Source organism: Plasmodium gonderi, assembly GCF_002157705.1.
Source record: "Plasmodium gonderi DNA, contig: Chr13, whole genome shotgun sequence".
NCBI classification, from domain to species: domain Eukaryota; phylum Apicomplexa; class Aconoidasida; order Haemosporida; family Plasmodiidae; genus Plasmodium; species Plasmodium gonderi.
The window spans coordinates 628932-648810 of record NW_021628938.1 but is presented as its reverse complement, the minus strand read 5'-3'; the positions used below and the strand labels follow the sequence as shown (position 1 = coordinate 648810).

The 19879-nt window shown below is 30.0% G+C and overlaps 4 protein-coding genes across 4 annotated transcripts; 2 read left to right on the top strand and 2 right to left on the bottom strand.

The window, feature by feature from the left end:
* Window positions 1-2016: 2016 nt before the first annotated feature.
* Window positions 2017-4149, bottom strand: PGO_130990 (cytosolic iron-sulfur protein assembly protein 1; the record flags this gene model as incomplete). The annotated part of the gene is made up of 1 exon (XM_028689615.1): window positions 2017-4149. The coding sequence occupies one exon, from the start codon at window positions 4147-4149 to the stop codon at window positions 2017-2019; it is 2133 nt and encodes a 710-aa protein (XP_028545416.1).
* A 4231-nt stretch (window positions 4150-8380) lies between these two features.
* On the top strand, window positions 8381-12772 carry PGO_130980 (zinc finger transcription factor; the record flags this gene model as incomplete). The annotated part of the gene is made up of 1 exon (XM_028689614.1): window positions 8381-12772. One exon carries the CDS (start codon window positions 8381-8383, stop codon window positions 12770-12772), a length of 4392 nt encoding a protein of 1463 aa, XP_028545415.1.
* A 1183-nt stretch (window positions 12773-13955) lies between these two features.
* Window positions 13956-14871, bottom strand: PGO_130970 (U6 snRNA-associated Sm-like protein LSm7; the record flags this gene model as incomplete). The annotated part of the gene is made up of 4 exons (XM_028689613.1): window positions 13956-14024; window positions 14160-14230; window positions 14365-14436; window positions 14760-14871. The coding sequence occupies 4 exons, from the start codon at window positions 14869-14871 to the stop codon at window positions 13956-13958; spliced, it is 324 nt and encodes a 107-aa protein (XP_028545414.1).
* A 1766-nt stretch (window positions 14872-16637) lies between these two features.
* PGO_130960 (hypothetical protein, conserved) lies at window positions 16638-19655 on the top strand (the record flags this gene model as incomplete). Its single annotated transcript, XM_028689612.1, has 1 exon — window positions 16638-19655. One exon carries the CDS (start codon window positions 16638-16640, stop codon window positions 19653-19655), a length of 3018 nt encoding a protein of 1005 aa, XP_028545413.1.
* Window positions 19656-19879: the final 224 nt, after the last annotated feature.

Here is a 19879-nt window from a genome sequence, read left to right as displayed (position 1 = left end):
TTTTTTTAAAAAAAAAAAAAAAAAAAAAAAAAAAAAAAAAAAAAAAAAAAAAAAAAAAAAAAAAAAAAAAAAAAAAAAAAAACAATGATATTAATTACTCGACTTCATAAAATATAGAAGGTTTAAGACAGTTATTTTGGCTTTCCTTTTTGTACTTATATTCGTAGTTTTACATTTTTGTCCTCATTAAAAATGCTACATTTTCATATTCGGGATTTTTTTATTTAAGAAAAAAAAAAAAAAAAAAAAAAAAAAAGCAAAATTGCAAAGTTGCATCGTCTCATATATTACACATCTCACGCGCTCATTTAAAATTCGAGTGTGTGGGTAAAGGGGAATTGTGTTCATGTACATGTTTAACCCTTAAGAGAAGCAAACAGGAATTTACATTTCCTCTTTGTTGCGCTTTTCCTGTTTTGAACCATTTGGATAGTGTTGTTTTCTTCTTCTCTGTTTTGTTTATTTTCTCCCCCTTGGCACAAAACTAACATGCAATTGTCTCATTTTCTTTATTTCTGGAAAAATGCCTTTGTAAAAATTCAACTGGGGAAAAACACTCACAATTCGATTTCTACATTTGATGCTCAGAAAAATATATGTATAGTGCACATGTAATTAAAAATGAGAAATTTTTTTTTTTTTTTTTTTTTTTCAATGCTATTTTGTTGTGAACAAGGCGCAAAATTATACGAATTGAAGATGTTTACTTTTTCAGACATTTATAAATGAATATGATTGAAAAATTCTGTAGACACTTTCAATTCGAAATATCGCAATTATGCTACTACTTATAAAGAGGATATAAAAAAAAAAAAAAATAAAAAAATTAAGTACAGCATAAGTAAATAATTTAATTTTCTTGCTGCCTCTTCACAAAGGGACTGTTCCCTACAAGCACTGACGCAACACACTGGTCTTGGCTTAGTGAAGAAAACAAACTCGATATGAAACTTAACAAAATTTACATGAACACACAATTATTTTCATCATACTCATTTAGGTGTTCAAGATACCTATGGTAGAAATAGATCAACTAATGTATCCTATAGTCGAATAATTTTGATTATTCATCCTGTTGAGTTTGCCATTATATTACAAAGATAAAGAGATTGGGAAAAAGATCAAAAATTTCACCAAATGTAATGCATGTTCTTATAAGCGGAAAAATATAATAATCTGATATATTATATACACACATTTGTTGTAAAAAAAAAAAAAAAAAAAAAAAAAAACTGACAGTTATGTGAAACATTTTCCCCGATGCATATTTTGTCATGTCCAGTTTAAATGAAGAACAATGAAAATACCATCACACCAAAACAAAAAAAGTCGGTGTGGGGTACGGCGTAAACCATACTGGGTAATTAGGGTTTTAATACATTCATAAAAAGAGAAAAATAAATTTTCACATAAATAAAGATGTAGATAGAAGTAATATAATTATATTCCGAATGACAAAAAAAGAGAAGAAAAATGGGAAAGGGGGAAAGTAGGTCTTACGCATTATTATAAGTAAAAATATATATATGTAATGAAATGTAACTAAAAAGTTTGTCTTCATAAGTAAGGAGCAGCAAGAATTTCACACAAGGATATTATTTTGGGAATATATACACACATGTACATCTTTCCATGTGAATGTGTGTGGTAGTGTCATGGCGAGATCATTTAAAGTTACTCAATTGGGGGAGACAGAAAAAAAAAAAAAAAAGTAAATAAAATAAAAAATGGAGTATATAAAATAAAAAATGGAGTAAATAAAATAAAAAATGGAGTAAATAAAATAAAAAATGGAGTAAATAAAATAAAAAATGGAGTAAATAAAATAAAAAATGGAGTAAATAAAATAAAAAATGGAGTAAATAAAATAAAAAAAGGAGTAAATAAAATTAAAAAAAAAAAAAAACTTAAAAATAGGCTAAAAAAAGGGATGCAAAAATAACTTAAAAAAATATTACAGCACTGAGAATAAAGAACACAACTAATAATAGTACCACAATAAGACACAATGAACATCTAATTTTTCGTGTACTTCCATATGTTAATGACACAGTCATCCCCTGCCGTTGCTAGCAAGAAATAATCTTGATACTTTTGTGGGCACCAAACAACACAATTAACATCACTCAAATGAGCATTTTCAATGTTATCTATTAAATTCCATGTGTTTATATTTTTCTGAAATATTTTTAAAGAATTATCAAAAGAAGACACTGCAAGTAAATCTTCATATGCATTCCAGTCTAGGTAACTAATACTTCTTTTATGATACCCCTCAATTACATGTTTGATTTTCCAATCATCAAATGATATATTTTTGAAATCTTTTTCCTTGTCACTCAAAAATGGAATCATGCTCATGGAAGAAATGGAGCTTTCTGCAAATGGAGTATTTGTTTCTTGTTCGTCATGGATAATTTTACTTGTACTTTGTATATCAGTTTTGTCTCCATCATTCATAATTAACACCCTGTTTTCCTCGTTTTTCTTTGTGATGTCTTCGTTATTCCTACTTGATTTATCGTCTCCCTTTTGGATTCCTTCTCTCAGTTCATTGACATCCATTTTGGACATCTTGCATCCGTTCTCTTCATCGTTTGGTGATGCATTGAGAGATGCATTATGTGTCGAATTATGAGATGTATTGTGCGATGCGTTTTTTATTCCATCTTGTGTTTCGAAATGTTCCTCGTTTTGATTCCCTTTTTCCTGGTGTCCTAATTCTTGTTCTTCTCTCTTGTTCTCATTACCTTTTTCCATATTTTCTCCCAAAACATCTCCATACTTGTAAACAAACTTGAAAAGACCATGATCGAAATACAAAGGGACAAAATTATTTTGTATGGCGCTTTTTATAACTGTGTGTGCATTTTTCTCTTCTTTTGAATAATCTAATATTCGAACACTGGAATTTGCACAGGAAATTTTTTCTTCTGCTACATGAACTTTCGGTTCTTCTGATTTTTCAAAATTTTTTTTATTTTTTTCCATCAAATTGAGTTCGTTTATCCCTTTTTCCTTTCCGTTGCATCTACTGTTATGGTTACTATTTCTGTGGATATCATTAGCATATCTATTTTTGTCATTCGTTGCATTAACATCTAGTGTATCATTTGATTTATTTACAAGACACGTGAGAGAACTATCATTTGATGATTTTCTTGCATCCTTTACAATTTGCTGATAGAGAAAAGGGTACTTGTGTTTATTATACCAGGTCTTTTTCTCACTTTTCCATATCCGAATTGACTTGTCATCTGAACATGTTGCAAATTCAGAGCCATCAAAATTAAAAGCAACACACCAAACAACAGAAGTATGTTCATTTAATGTCTGTATGCAATTCCATTCATTTATTTGTTTATTCCATAATTTTAGAGAATTATCATACGAAAGTGAAATGAACGTATTCTCGCTTAGGGGACACCATGCGACATATTTTATATCTTCAGAATGTGCCGTTAAATATCCGTCAAAATTGAAGTCAAGTTTGTTATCCATTTGTGATGAGTCTTTGTCCCCTGAGTTTCCATTCGCTTCGTCAATGTTTGTATCGATCTTCTCTTGCTCTTCATCATTTGTAGTGTTTCCAGTATGTTCATCATTGATTGTCATATTTTGTTTCAACTGACCACCATCCTCTCCACCACAACTCATCTCATCCGCTTTGGCATGTATCCATATACTTTTGTCTCTTCCACAAGTTACTATATATTTGTTAGTTGGATGAATGGAAGCACATTTAACTTCTTTCTCATGACCTTCCAAAAATTTGTAAAAAACCCATTTTTCATTTTTATTTTTCTTATATATAGAACATTTAGAATCAAATGAAGCAACAACAAAAAAACTTCCATCCCTAGAGAATTCAATGTGTCTCAAGGATTTTTCGTGATTTGATTCTATAATATCATACACATCAAATTCTATGTTACCTGATTTGTGTTTCATATCACCAAACATTTTTAATTTTTTCATAAATTTACTATTACTGTTTGCATTTTTTATTTTATTATTAGTTTTTTTAATCCATATGGTTATATACTTGTCTGCTCCTACAGATGCAAGGAAATTTCCATCGGGACTCCAGCAGATGCTCCAAATCCTTCTCTTGTGATTTTCCAGATTTACCACAAACTCTATTGTCATTCTGGATACCTTGTTATTATTATGATGAATTTATATCCTCCTTCCGCATATGCACACTTGTGTGTAATGGTGTGTGTGTATCCCTTTTGTTTCCAAGTGACAGTCTACTCCTTGCCATTCGATTATTTGCTGCCCTACAACATATGTGCTTGCGGCTAATACAGAGTTATACTCAACTGTTAAAGAAAAAGAGAAAAAGAACTGTTCTTCTTCACAACAGATTGTTTTTCTCCTAGTAGGTATGTTAAGAAGAAGCATGAATTGGATAATTTAAAAAAAAAAATTAAGTCGTTTTAAAAGGGGATTTTAAAAAGTGAATAACTCTGGAAAATGGGAAAAAAACTTGGGAACACAACTGTCTCCTCATGTTCATACATTTATAATTATCACAAACTCAAAAATAAAATTCATGATAATGAAAAAGTTTCAAATTATCCCATTTAAGAAAAATACTAAAACGGGTTTTGTATAGAAATATGTATGCGCATAATTTCCCCCATCAGGTGTGTCAAAGTACCTCGTGCAAATAATAAATCATTTTTGCCCATTTATGGACAATTATGAGCAAATTATCTATGTGTTATTATACCTCCTTGGGGAAAAAGAAATGATTACTGTGTGTTACTAATTGTGTGAAGTTTACAAAAACATGATGGTACAAACAAGCATATTGTCAATTAGACATTTGCAATGTCTCCTCATAGAATATAGTTATGAAAAAAAAAAAAAAAATTGACTCTCGTAAATACGACGGATACACGCGTTGGTGCAGTTATTTTTATTTTGATACATTTTATATTACACCTAATAAGGTTTATACCTTGGCAGAAATGGAAAAATTAATTTTGTGCTAAGTGGATATCTAGGGTTAAAGGTTTACCAGTTGCATTTGAAACTGCCACTGTCATTGCTACTTTTAATTCTACTACCACTTCTGCTGCCATTGCGCAACTACTTTTGTTATGTTAACGAAATTTTACTTTTCTTTTTTAAATGTTTCTATTTATTCATTAAAGCATAAAATGGCATTCTTATGTCTCACTGAACTAGTGCATTCATACACCCTTACACGTGTAAGAAGTCACAAATTAATTTTCCGTGAAAGGTAATAATTTGGCATGGTTTTATTTTACTTAATTCTTTATATAATTTTAACTAAATAGGGACTAAATATTAAATATGTTGTGTGTGTAAACAAAATTATAAAACGGATAATTTTTAACAAAAAAATGAAAAAAAAAATAAAATAATAAAATGTTAACACTTCGCAAGATGGAACATTTAATTTCGTAACTCTTCACAAATCTGAAAACTAACATTTTTTTCCATTTGAAAAGATGAACGAATTAGTTTAAATAATTTAAAAATGTTGAAAGAAAAGGAAACGGGAAAACAGAAAAATGAATGTTACGTATGTATATATTTTTTTTTAGCGCTATAATTTACGCACGGGGAATTTTTTTTTTTTTTTTTTTTTTCTTTTAAATGAAAAAAATTAAGGTAATAATTTAAATTTTAGATTAACGTTATATTTTCAAATAAAAAATATGAAATGAACTTAATAGTTATTAAGTTCAACAAGTTAATCTCCCTTGTTGCGTACAAACTTTGGACAAAATAGACGAAACAGGTGTTTTCCCCAAATGAATTTTATAATTAATATATTTTTCCTTTGCGCTGGAAAATTGGGAAATGTGTGAATGTGACAAGTTGTGCGTATATATATGTATACATACGTGCCCGCATACATCAGACTATTTCTTGTATTACTCCACTTTTTACGATGCGTATGATTTATTTTTCAATTTTATAAATTTAATATTTTACAAAAAAAGAAGGAATATAAAAATACAAGAAAAGCAATAATGAGAAAACAATATCAAAAAGGTAACTATTAGTGCTATTGAATCATGATATATAAAAACAACGAGGAAAATAAAATGACATGGAAAAAGAGATAATTTGGATAAGTCCAAAGTCTTTTAAAAAATTTGCAAATAGATATATAGCACAATTACTCCATAGACACATATGTGTATGCAACAAAATACAATGTAAATAGGGTATCCATATGTTTGAATGCCGTGTATTGTACCCGTTTAGTTTAAATGGAGGAAAGAGACCCATCACACAACTTCAAATTGTCATTTGTAATTTCTTCTAAACTGAATGATGCGTGATGATACAAGGTTTGAACTGTAACCGCTTGCTAGTTATGGTTGTTTTAGCTTTTTCACTATTGATAATAGTTTAGACTTAAAAGTTTTTTTTTTTTTTTTTTTTTTATTTCACACATTAACTCTTTCAATTTGCCATAAATTATATTTTTGCTGCAGCACAGAGGTGCCTTTTACTCTTGTCGAAAAAATAAAATATTCCTTACGAATGTATGCATGTGAAAAGAATGCATTATTAAACTTAGTTTTACACACGTATTAATAATACACATACGTGTGGGTCACATATTTCACGAATTTGTATAACTTGCGTGCATAAACTTAAAAAAAAAAATTCCCCTCCAATTTTTTTTTCTTATTTTTATATGAAACTTTAAGAAAAGTTAACAACTTAAATAGTTAATATCGTGGGATATAATTAATTTTCTAAGAAATTAAAATTGCACAGAACTGAGCGAATATTATATTATTTTTTTGACGATGAAAGAGAAATAGGAGTGAAGCATAAAAAAAGAAAATTTTAAATGAGAAGGAAAAAATTGTATATTTTCTCTAATACTGAAAAATAAAATACTACGAATTCCAAACCTATAAACGCACCACAAAAAAAAAAAAAAAAAATAAAATAATTTTTCACATTTCTTGCATTTTTCGTTCACATGTCACTGTTATTGTGATCATTTCTGGATTTATTTTCCGAGCGATTTGCCTGGCGCACATCGCATGTTTACCTTACCTTGGTTTAAGAAAACAGTTCTCTCCTCTTTTGTTTTAGCAGCATGTGTATACTTATGTATCCACTTATACATACATAATAATTAGTTTAATCTTTTATTTTATTTTATTTTTTTTTTTTTTTTTGTTCACAATTGAGCAGGCTCATTTGGTTATTTTCTTTGATTTGTACTAGTTTCAATCTTTCCATGCACATATATGTATACCTGCATATTCATGCATATATGTGTATATATTATGTATTATTTTCCTGAAGACTCCCCCCCTTTTTTTTTTTTCCTTAATGTTATACATTTTAGAGCTTTAAAATTAATTATTATACGAAGGAAACTTATCTAATTTGTTGTACAAATCGAGATGTTCGTATAAACATCCGTCCGACAAAGGATGGTTACTGAAGAGTGTTGGGAGGGGGGGGTACTATTTTATGGACCACATAAATATGACCCTTTCGATTTACATTCTTGGTGCAGCATTTATATATATGGATGTTTATGTAATTAAATTATATACATAAGACACATGTGCTTTAGGTATATATATGTGTATATATATAATGTTGGTATGAATTATGGACGATTGTATAAGCAAGAAAGCGTCCAGAATAAGTGTATAAACAATGCTGCCAAACTTCCACATACAACACTCCTAATGTTAAAAATACCCCATAATTTTTTTTTTTTTCACGTTTGTATGAAAAAGTATATGAGGAACTATTTAGCTTAGCTGGAACAATTATAACGTGAATTTTTTTTTTTTTCTTTTTCTAATCACGTCAAATATATGTAACGAAAAATATGAATGACATAAATTATTTATAAGGAGAAATAAAATATAAAAAGAAAAAAAAAGCTTAAATATTTAGTATGACTTGAAAAAATAAATTTATGACTAACATAATGTATTTTAAATCAAAAACAAAAGAAACCCAAGAACTGTACACGATTATTACCACTTATTTTTTAATTGTAATTTTAAGTTTCTATTTTTTTTTTTTTTTTTTTTTAAGCCTCATTTTTGTTCAAAAGTGACAAAAGAATAGCATATTATCCTCTTATTTATCCCGAACACGACGGCGAAAAAAAATTTAGAACACTTTATTTTATGATATTTTTTTTTTCTTTACATGACAAAGTGAAGGGGAGAACTTCAAAAAGGAGAAAAATAAAAAAATCAACTTTAATAATATCAGTATAAAAATATATATATATATATATATATATATATATATATATATATATATATATATATATATATATATACATATATGCATAATAAAATAAGATATTAAAATAACAAAACTCAGCTTGAGGCAAAGAATGACCACAAATATCGAAAACAAAACTGTACTTTGTTACCTCGATGAAAATTTGAATAGTAACTCGTACAGTGAAAGTGAGAAAATTTTTTTAAAAAATAATATAAATTGGAAAAAAATAAACGTATTAAAACGTAGTCATAGGGAAAATGAAGAAGGTAGCAGTTGCAGTAGTAGTAATGGCATCATAATAGAAAAAGCTAATGGAAACAACAACTGTTCTGATAAGAGCAACTATGACAATGTAACAGTAGGTTACCAAAGTTTGCAAATTTTGGAACCCTTGAATTTGAAAGAGATTTCTAATTTAGAGCACACAAATAGTGAGGACACGTTTGTTTTAAGTAAAAGAAAATACAGCCATTTATCCGAAGAATATGAAAAAAAAAAAAAAAAAATGTCATCACCTGAACTTTTCGCAGAGGATGATGATGTAATGTCAATTGAAAGTATAAATAAAGAAGGTTTTAAAAACAAATACAATTTCGAATTTGTCGAAAATTATAAAAATTTCTATTTGAATAATTGCAGTACTGCCGATGGACTGGTTCGTGCGGGAGGAAAAGTCTTCCATGAGGAGGACACCCAAGTTAAGGTTCAAGTTGGCAAAAATGATAATTGTCGTGATGGTGATGGTTATGGTGCACATTCTCCCATCGCCCCTGGAAAGGCAGATCTGAGGGGGTATGAAAATGGGAGCTATAAAATTGGAGATGTAAACGGAATTGATAAAATATACGATACATGTTTTGAAGATGTTAAAAGCTCTTTCATCCTAACGAGGAACATGAAAAAGTGTTATAAAAATTTTATTGAAAATGAAAAAAAAAAAAAAAATGAACAAGAATTTAAGTCAGGAGATTTTATGGACAATGAATATATAAATAGACCCGAAGAAAACATATTAATATGTACAAATGGTACAAGTTTAAATAATCTACCAGAAGAGAAAGAGGAAGAAGAAGAAGAAGAATTAATTAATAACACACCGAAAAATTATCCCACACTTGAGACAAACAGTTTGAAGGGGGTTCTTGATATGCATAATACCAAAGACAAACAGATTGAAGAAGGCAATAATAAACTAAATAAAAATGAAAACGATGAAATGCAAGGTTCCCAATTAGGTAATGATTGTAATTATCTATTCAATGGAGAACAAAACAGTAATTTCTTGACGTATGCTAAAATGAGCAGTGCAAACAATAGTAACTTTGACGATGCTTTTTGGGGGGCTAAAATGCAGCTGATTAATGAACAGAGAAATTCAATAGAACTGGAAAAGGATATCCAGTTTTACACACCGTTCCATACTGCCGATAAGAGGAACATAATAGATGTATTGAAAATCGGAGAAAATAAAGAAGCAGAGAAAGAATTAAAAGAAGCAGAGAAAGGATTAAAAGAAGCAGAGATAGGAATGAACGAAATAGAGACCGGAATGAACGAAATAGAGACCGGAATGAACGAAGTAGAGAAAGGAATGAACGAAGTAGAGAAAGGAATAAACGAAGAAGTAGGGTCACAAAGCAACAAGGTAATTTCAACAAAAGGGGAAAAAACTAATATGAAACCTTGTAAGAAAAATGATAAATTGGTGTCAAATGAAAAATTAAAAATTAAAGAAGAGAAATGTGTAGAACGGGAGGAAGATCTAGAAACACTTGATAGTGATAAAGAAAATCAGAATTTTCTAAAAAACGTGGATAATTTTGAAAATGTATCAATTAACGTCAATCAGATGAAACAGGAAAATTTTCAAGAATGCAATAATGCATCGATAGAGGAAAATAATTTTTCTTTCGTACATAAGAAGAAACCTACAATTGAGGACCATGGAATGAGTGCTAAAACAAAGGATGGGGGGAAACGCCTACACTCGAATAATGAACTCTTGGACACTATTCATAAACCTATAGCAACAGGTAGCGAAGAGATAGGAAAAGTAATGCAAGCAGGGAGGAAGGAAACATTAATTCACATCAATTCCTTAGTCAAAATGGAAATCCAAAAAAATAGAAACGAACAAAGTGTACCAGTCACAATGCCTATAGTTAAACAGGAATATTCTGACAGTGACATCAGAAAGGAGGAAAGATTAGATGATATCAACGTAAGCAAGATTGACAAAATGAAAGAGAAATATGACACTATTAGAACGAAGAAAGAGATTGAAGAATCTCCGGCATGCATAAGAATGAAATCTGAGGATGTGGATAAGCGGGACGACGAGAAGGAGCAATATGAGGGGAAGGAGCAACAAGGCGAGTTAAAGGGCTCTGCACAGGGAATGGCCGATAGTATAGAAAAGAACATATCGCAAAGCGAGAACGAAAACAACTGTTCCAAAAGGGTCAGCGAAAATATGAATGGAAATTCTAGTGGTAAAACTAGTGAGAACTCGCAAAGCAAAAGGAGAAATGTGTTTTACGAAAATGTATCAAATAAAATATCGAGGATATTTTTTTTTTCGTCACAAAAGGCTAACAATAATGAATCAGGTGGAAACTCGGAAAGTGATGAGGAGAAGGAAAATAAAAATCAAAAGAATGACTGTGCTGATACCAACGAAGAAGTTGAATCGAACGAACCGAATGGAACGAACGGTGCAAATGAAGGGGATGAACCAAATGAGACGAATGATGTAAATGAAGAGGACACAGAAGAACCGAGAGATTCAAAGAATCAATTACAAGAAAAGGATCAAGGTGTCGAATTGAGAAAAATGGTTCAGTTTAAAGACCAGTCTGGGGGTGACATCGATGACGCCAGTTTTGAAAATAATAATCCGAGGAATGAAAAACTGGATGAATCCAATGATAATTCACACATTTATCAAAATAGAAATAATGATGATATTGGCGATGGGCATATAAAGAGCAAAACAAAAAAAACGGGAAAATCTGTTGGGACGAGGAAAACTGATGGAAAAAAATTAATCACAGTAAAGAAAGAACCCATGAATGGAAATAGCTTACCCGAAATTGAAACAAGAACGTGCAATATATGCAATTCCATTTTTGCAAATAGTAAATTAATGCAAAGACATATTATGAGTGTCCACTCGGATGAAAGACCATATGAATGTGACATTTGTCTTAAGAGATATAAAAGAGCAGATCACTTAAAATTGCATAGAATAAAACATGATATAAATAAACAAGGGAAAAAATATCAATGTTCCATTTGTCAGTTATTTTTTACAACAACAAGGCAGTTAAATAATTGTAAATTGAAACATATGCAATGCTACAAGGATAAGTGTGCCTCCACAATGTCAGGAATTGAGAATGAAGGAGAAGATATTCAGAGCAATGCACAAATGTTTGATAATGGTGAAATGGAATGTAGTGCACCTTACAAATCTGATAATAATAATAATAATAAGGAGGAGGATGAGGAGGAGAAGGATGAGTTGACTAACTCAAAGAAGGGCGAAAGCAATACGAATGACACAAATAACTGCAAGGATAATACTACCAGTAGTAAGATAAGGAAGAACAGTGAAGAGGATGCTGCAGGAGAAGACCAAACGTGTAGTAATGAGAATTACATATGTAACGAAGAATCAGTACCTGAACAGGTAAATAATGAGTTGGTTATCACACAACAATCCGAAGACTATACAAGACCAAATGAAACCCACAGAAATAAGAAAGGGTTGAGTGTTAAGAAGGAGTACGACAAACCGAATAATATTTCTGTCGAAATTAGAACTTGTAATGTATGTAACATGGTTTTTGCAAATAAAAAATTAATGAAAAGGCATCTAATGAGTGTACATTCAGAATCGAGACCTTATAAATGCCAAATATGTACAAAAACTTATAAAAGATCAGATCATTTGAAGAAGCATATTTTAACACATAAGGATAATAAAGAAAGAGTAAAATACACTTGTTCCATTTGTCAAATAAGTTATGATACTCCAAAAGAATTAAGAACACATAAAATAAGGCATTCGACATGCCCATATGAAAATTGTTCATACTCTTACTCAACTATTTCGAAAATGAAATATCATTTAAATAAGCACAGGTGTAATCGTTTTTATTCATGCCCTGTTTGTACTAAGAAGTTTTTAATATATAAAGAGTTTATACAACATAAAAGAACTTGTTTCAAGAAAAAGTATATTTGTTTACAATGTAATAAAATATATTTGCACGCAAATGGTTATAACAAGCACGTCAGGAAAGTACATCTTAACATTATACAAAATTATAAATGCACGTTAAGCAATTGCAGCAAAGAATTTTCTTCTGAATTTAGCCTCAAGGAGCATATAATAAATTTTCATCATCGAGTCAAGAGATTTTTTTGCTCCAAGTGTAATATGTCCTTTGGTTATAGAAGTTCCTTCAGGAGACACAACATTAACATTCATCCATGACAAAAATCGAATAGAGTTTATTTTTCAAATTATTGTGCCAACACAATGGGTATATTTTTTCAGCATGAACGAAACACCTTTTGGAAATCCCCTAGAAACATTCCACGTTGTGCTTAAAGCATGTCTATACATTATGTGTGCATCTTTATGTATATATGCACACCTGTATGCTTATACAAGTGTAATTGTATACATATGCATGTATATGAATATCCCAGAGCATGCACTTCCAAAAATATTTTCACTTATTGACATATAAAATTTTGCATATATGTTAATCATTTGCTTATATAATTAAATGAAAATCAACATGCTTTCAATTTCTTATGGTGCAGCATAGCCGCACAGAAATATTACACACGTATTATTGATACTCCTTTCTCACCCCCCCCCCCTAACATCCTTTCTTGCACGCATGTCACTCATACGTGTGTATTACGTGGATTTTGTTCGTGCTCGAAAACTGAACATAATCAACCCTTTCACATTTTTGCTAGCCCCTATATCTTCATTTTGTTCCTTTTTTGTTCCTTTTTTTCTCCCGTTTTTTCTCCCTTTTTTCAAAACAAGTTATTTACACTGATGATAATATATATATATATATATGTCTACCCATCCGTGCATATTTGATCATGTTATGCATGCTTTTGTGTATATATATATACCCCATAGCCACACATTGTGTGCGAAGCAACATATGGTGTTCATACACTCTCTTTTTTGTATGAACGATTATGCGGATTTATTTATGAAAAAAGCTTCTTTGTTCTTGCATCCAGTGAGAAATTCATTTTATTCTTGTCAAAAGGAAGCAACATGATTTTATTTTTTCATTTATCTTTGTAAAAACGTTGGCATACTCATATAATTCATTTTCGTGTACGCTTAGCGGAATTTTTTTTTTTTTTTTTTTTTTTTTTTACTTTTAAAAATATTCTATTTAAAATGATTATATACTAGGATAAATTCTTTATTTATAAAGTTTATGTATGGGGAAAAAACGTATTGCAAAAAAAAATAATAAAGTGAAATGATGAGACAAAATGGTTTGGTAAAATGGCAATGCAAAAAAAATTAATAAAGCGAAATGATGAGACAAAATGGTTTGGTAAAATGACAATGCAAAATTAAAAGTGCTTGGTATTCCATAATTAGGGAAATATTCCAATGTAAAATATATAATTCACTTCTCTTCTGATATAAAGGGATTCGCTATTTCTTGTGTCCCCTCCACTGGTGTTATTAAGGCAATCTGTCAAAATAGTGAACATAAGTAGAAAAAATTGAATAAAATGAAATATACCAAAATGGGACATAATGAAAGAAAACGGTTATGCATCGAACTATATACACATTTATGTAAAAGTGATAGAAAAATAAAAATTACCGATGTTCCTCTCGCTACAACTAAGCCTATATTTCTTGTTTTATCGGTTATAACAAAACTGTCATTGGGATCTGAAAATAAAAATAAAAAAAAAATGAACTATGTGGTCAGGTACTTTGCATTTTTTTTTTTTTTTTTTTTTTTTCCTTTTTCTCTTTTTAAGGGGTAGCGATGGGGAGGGGATAGTTACTGTATCCTCTTTTACCTCTTATAAATTCCTCAGTTTTGTCAAGCACTAAGTTGAAAATTGAATCATGACCAATTAAATTACCAACAACTGCACAGAAAAGACAAAAAAAAAAAAAAAAAAAAAATAGAGAATGGAAATTGTAATATAATCTTTCAAAATTGTATCTAATAAATGCCTTTGTGTAAAAATGGATAACATAAATACAATATATTTTTGATTAAATTTGGCAGAAAAATCCACTGGATTGATGTAAATAAAACGATGCCATGGTGTTGTGGCATCCTTTTCTTTTTAAACGTTTCAATTTATGTATACAACTGAGTATATGTTTTGTTTTATATATATTTATTTATATGTATATTTATATGTATTTTTTTTTTTCTTTTTTTTCAATCCCATATAGTGATTACCTTCTCTTCCGCCATCGAACTTGACGCGAATCTTTTGGTTCATAAATTTCTTGATGTCTGTCACGAATTTGTTTTCTTTGTTATATCCTGGGGTCGTTGGTATTGTAGACATTTTGTTATAATAGAGGTTCCGTGAAATGGGATGCGTGACTAATGATGTGCTTGTTAAGAAGTGTTACGATGTGTACTTCTGTTATGCTTTGTTTTCCCTCAATTGTTGGAACTGTTATTTATTTAATTATTTTTCAGCTCTGGAAAACGTAAGTCTGGTTAATTTAAGAGAACACATGAGATGTAGGTGGGAATTATTTTTAAAGGGAATCTAGTCTTATACTCACATAAGAATAAAAAAAAAAAAAAAATAAGGAGCCTTTTCTTTTCTTTTGTTCTTTTTTACCCTTTACAAGATTTTCAATAGATTGTTTTGATATGAAATTTACAAGGTTATTAAAAAAAAAAAAAAAAAAAGTCGAAGTATTTATAAATTCTACTTCATAGTAAAGCTTATGTTTCGGCTCAATTTTGTTACGTAGAATTATGAGAATTAGTAAACAAATGAATATCAAATAAGTTTGCTCCAAGCTTGTTTCTTTTTTTTTCCTCCCTTTTAGAAGCTAAAACTACGTCAGTACATAATGTGGTACGTGCCCACTGCAAACAGTTCGTATTATTTTGGGGGATAATGTATATACAAAAACGTATTTGTCATTTTTGTGTGGAATGTGAAAATAATGCAAGGATAGTCTTTATAAGTTTTTCTTTTTCTTTCTTTCTTTCTTTCATTCATTCATTCATTCATTCATTCATTTTTTTTTTTTTCATAAATTTTAAACGTAGAATTGCTGCACGTTTTTTTTTTGGGGGGGGAAGGTGTTAAAGGGGCGGGAATTTTTACCCGCTTATCTTATTGTTCCTAAATAACAACATTACTGCGCTCTATTTTTTTTATTTTAATTTTTTTAAATAGCACACTACCACTTTGCTTAAAATAGTACAATATTTATTTTATTTCTTTTTTGGGGGGATAGCGCAGATGGAGGAATATATCCTTTTTGTTCTATAGCAGCAGTGGAACATTCTAAAAAAGTTCTACTACACATGCATGTGCATTTTGTGTACACATGTTGTATATATATAAATATGCACATGATTTCACAGTGCTTTGGTGTCACATGTACGTATACACATATATGCACATATATGTGTATACATATATATATATATATTTTTGTAATCCCGCACAATTTTAAGTACTGTTCTAGCAAATTTGTGCATCATTACATGTAACAAATTGTCTACAGAGAAATAAATGAAAAAAAAGAAAAAAAAAGTGGCTGCAAGGATAGATTAATAAATAGCTGTACCATAAAACCCCATTTTGAAAACTCTATTTTGCAAAATTACGCAAATTTATAGTGACAACTTTTCTTTTTTTTTTTTATTTCCAACTCTCAATGCTTCCTATTCATTATAACGCGTAAATGCAAACCTATGTTTGTCCCTTTCACGAAAGCATTTCTCGTAATAAATATAATTTGCATATTTTTGTTCATAATTTCCCATTTAGTTCGAAAGAGAATAAAAAGGCCATTGCACAATTGCGTGAGTGTAATTTTTCGTCGATTTGACACCTGAAATGTAGATTAAATGATAGAAGGTATATAATATGTATACATATGTATACATATATATATATATATATATATGCGTGTTCACACTTTACGTACATTCTCGAAAGAGTGACGCACAAAAATTAAAAGAAAGTATTTCTGCCTTGAATGAATTATATAGGCCAATTTGCAATTCCTCTTTTGCTATACTGTTTTTGTATGTCACTAGAAAGGGCATGAATGATACCACAATTTTTGTTCACATAATATGACTGATGTTATTATTGCAGTTCCCAGTGAAGAAAATGATGCTTGGGTAAATTTAAATGATATAAGACAAAATGCGAAGAAACATAGTTGGTTAGAAAATATCGGAAAACAGAATAGTTATGAGTTTTCAAAAGACAATGTAAAAATAAGTATTATAGGGTTAAAGGGACTAGTCACAATAGATATACAATTGTTAAGTGGAGTTAATTACAAAATGTGTAAAAGTAATTTAAAACAAGATGAAATATGTGCCTTATTTTCAACTAGCAATTTTTTAAATCAATCAAATGACGTTCTACATAAAACAATTTTATGTAACAATTATAATTTAACTGTAAAAGAAAAAATTGATTTTTTCAACAAAAATGACAAATCGTTTTTGGAAGGTGTTAAATGTAAAGATATATTTTTCCCCAATCATAAAAAGGAAACTCATGCGATGAACAAAATAAATCCGAAACTAACTAAAACGAAAATAAAAAATAACTTAACGGTCGAAATACAAAAAGAACATCATTTATCAAACGTATCTAATGAAAAAAATATTCAAATTACTACGTTGGATTTAACCCAGTTCAAGTTTCAGCAAGATCAAGTTGAAAAATATAAAAAGGAAAATCCACATATTAAGAATACCTTTTACAAAAATGGTAACGAAATATCGCCAATTAGCATAACAATTGATCAGGGAATTCCTTTAAAGGAAAAAGATATGGATAACAAAAGTGTATTAAAAAAATTCTACCCATTTAACAAAATTATTCATGAAGAATTTAGCGCAGCTTCGAAAGAATGTCTTTTTGAGAGAAAAGAAAGTTTTACAGTTAAAAGGGGTACCCCCCGTGATAATTCCATCCCTAAAGTAGCAATTTCTGAAAAGGAGGAGAAGGTGGGGGCACACACAAATGTTGATCGTTTCTTTTCCGATGCCCCCAAGAATCTAGATGGAAACTTCAAGGATGTAGAAATTGGTGTAGAAATTGGTGTAGAAATTGGTGTAGAAATTGGTGCAGAAATGGGTGCAGAAATGGGTGCAGAAATGGATGTAGAAATGGGTGTAGAAATGGGTGTAGAAATAAATGAAGGAAAGCACAATAATACTGATAAAGAACAAGAAGAGAATCACATCGAAAAAAATAAAAAGGTATACCAAACAGAGGAAGAAATGTCTTCGCCCACGCAACATCAGTTGAATAACATCAAGAGAGAGCTGAATAATGGGGAAAAGATAAGTCTAAATAATTCTCATATGAGGAGTAAGATGAAAGACAAAATAAGAGAGAAGAAAAACAATCTGATTGAGAACTCTTTTTGTAATAAACAAGACATAAAATATTTCTCAAGAAAGAAAAGCAATTTTATTATTCCTCTTAACAACCCATTTGATCATATAAATTCCACAAAAAATTCTTCTACATGTTATAGTAACTTCCAGAAAAATAATAAAAAATGTCTAGAATTGTGTGATATTTTATGTACGAAGAAGGCATATCACAAACCGAGATTTTTCTTCAATATGCATTTTTCCAACCGGAAAGATATAAACAAGGAAAAGTTCCAATATATGAAGGTGAACAATTATGACGTATTGGAAAAGAAACAAGTAAGAAAATGCAATATACAGATAGGTAATTCTTGTAACGAAGGGGAAAAGTGTAATGGTCGTAAAAATAAACTCCCTTTAAATTATGAAAAGAATGATGATGCAGGTTTAATACTCAACTTCAAGAGAGGATACAAAGAAGCGTTGTTTAATGATCATCCAAATTGTTCACAGGAGGATGACATGATCGATAGCAAAGCGTGTACAAATGAACATGCAATCGAGTCCTTGTTTGATGAAATGAAGAGTAACGTTAACAAAATGGGAGATTATCAAAAACTGGATAATCATATGAAAAACGAAATGCCCCATTGCGCGAAAAACACAAACACATTTAACATATATATACAAAATAACACCGTACAGTACCATGGTCCCAAACACAGACACACGAGAAACGTAAAAGGAAGATGCACATACGAGAAAAGATGCACATACGAGAAAAGAAGCACATACGAGAAAAGAAGTACATACGAGAAAGACGGACAAAGACACGTAACATGTCAGCATAATTATGAGAAAAAAATATATGAACGAATGTGGGACAATTATTATGGTAAAAAAAAACACACAAAAGGGGGAAGCAAATGGGACCGCAAGTATTACTCTTATAATCAGCATGGAAAAAAATGTCTTAATAATAAGTATGATTTCAGCTTGAACAAATTTAATACAAATAATTTCAACAATTTCACCTTGGGGACCAACAGAAAATACTATTATCGAGACAAGAAAAGCGAATATTACACTTGCAATCATGTTAAATATGACTCTACTTTTTATTCAACTATTCCGTATAAGGTTTACAACTGTGCTAAGGGTCAAATGGTGGGAGGTACGCATGAAGGGGGAACTTGTGTTAATATTAAAAAATATGATAAAAATAACACGGGTTATCACAAATTTTATAACGGAAATAGTTTTTACTTAAAGCAAAATAGAAACAGTTTCATGAATAAAAGGTATAACAAGAAGAAATCAAATGATCAGTTAGAACCTTATGAATTTCACGAAAATGTAAGTGGCATAAATGGCATAAACAGCTTAAACGGCTTAAGCGACATAAATGATATAAATAACCTTGAAACGGAGATATACAACAAGTTGACTTACTTAAAACATTTTAAACATGACTATAGTAAGTGCATACCAAGGCATTACTGCACCTTTAAACAATTGCTTAGCCCCGCTAGACGAGAAAAAAGACCCTTGTGGTTACACAAAATGCTAATGACAAACAAATGTGGTTATTGCAATGAACAATTTGAAAATTTGAAAAATTTAGAAAAACACCTTGTCCATGTGAAAACACATAAAATATTTTACTGTTGTGGAAAACTTTTCTCTTCTTCAAAATTTTTATATATTCATCTCAGACGCAGCAATCACTATGGGTATGTCTACTATTACTAAGGGGTAGCAGGCGCAATCAAAAATGCAAAACACTGAAGGAAATTTTCACCTTAGATTACATGCTTTTTTTTTTCCCCCCTTTTTTTTTTTTTTTTTTTTTTTTTATGGCAACTACTGTGCTTATCCCATTTTTCATTTCATGAACATATAACTATAACATATTCCTAGTGTACAGTATGCCATTTTGTTTTGTCCTTTCCGATTACAATAACAATGCTTCATGC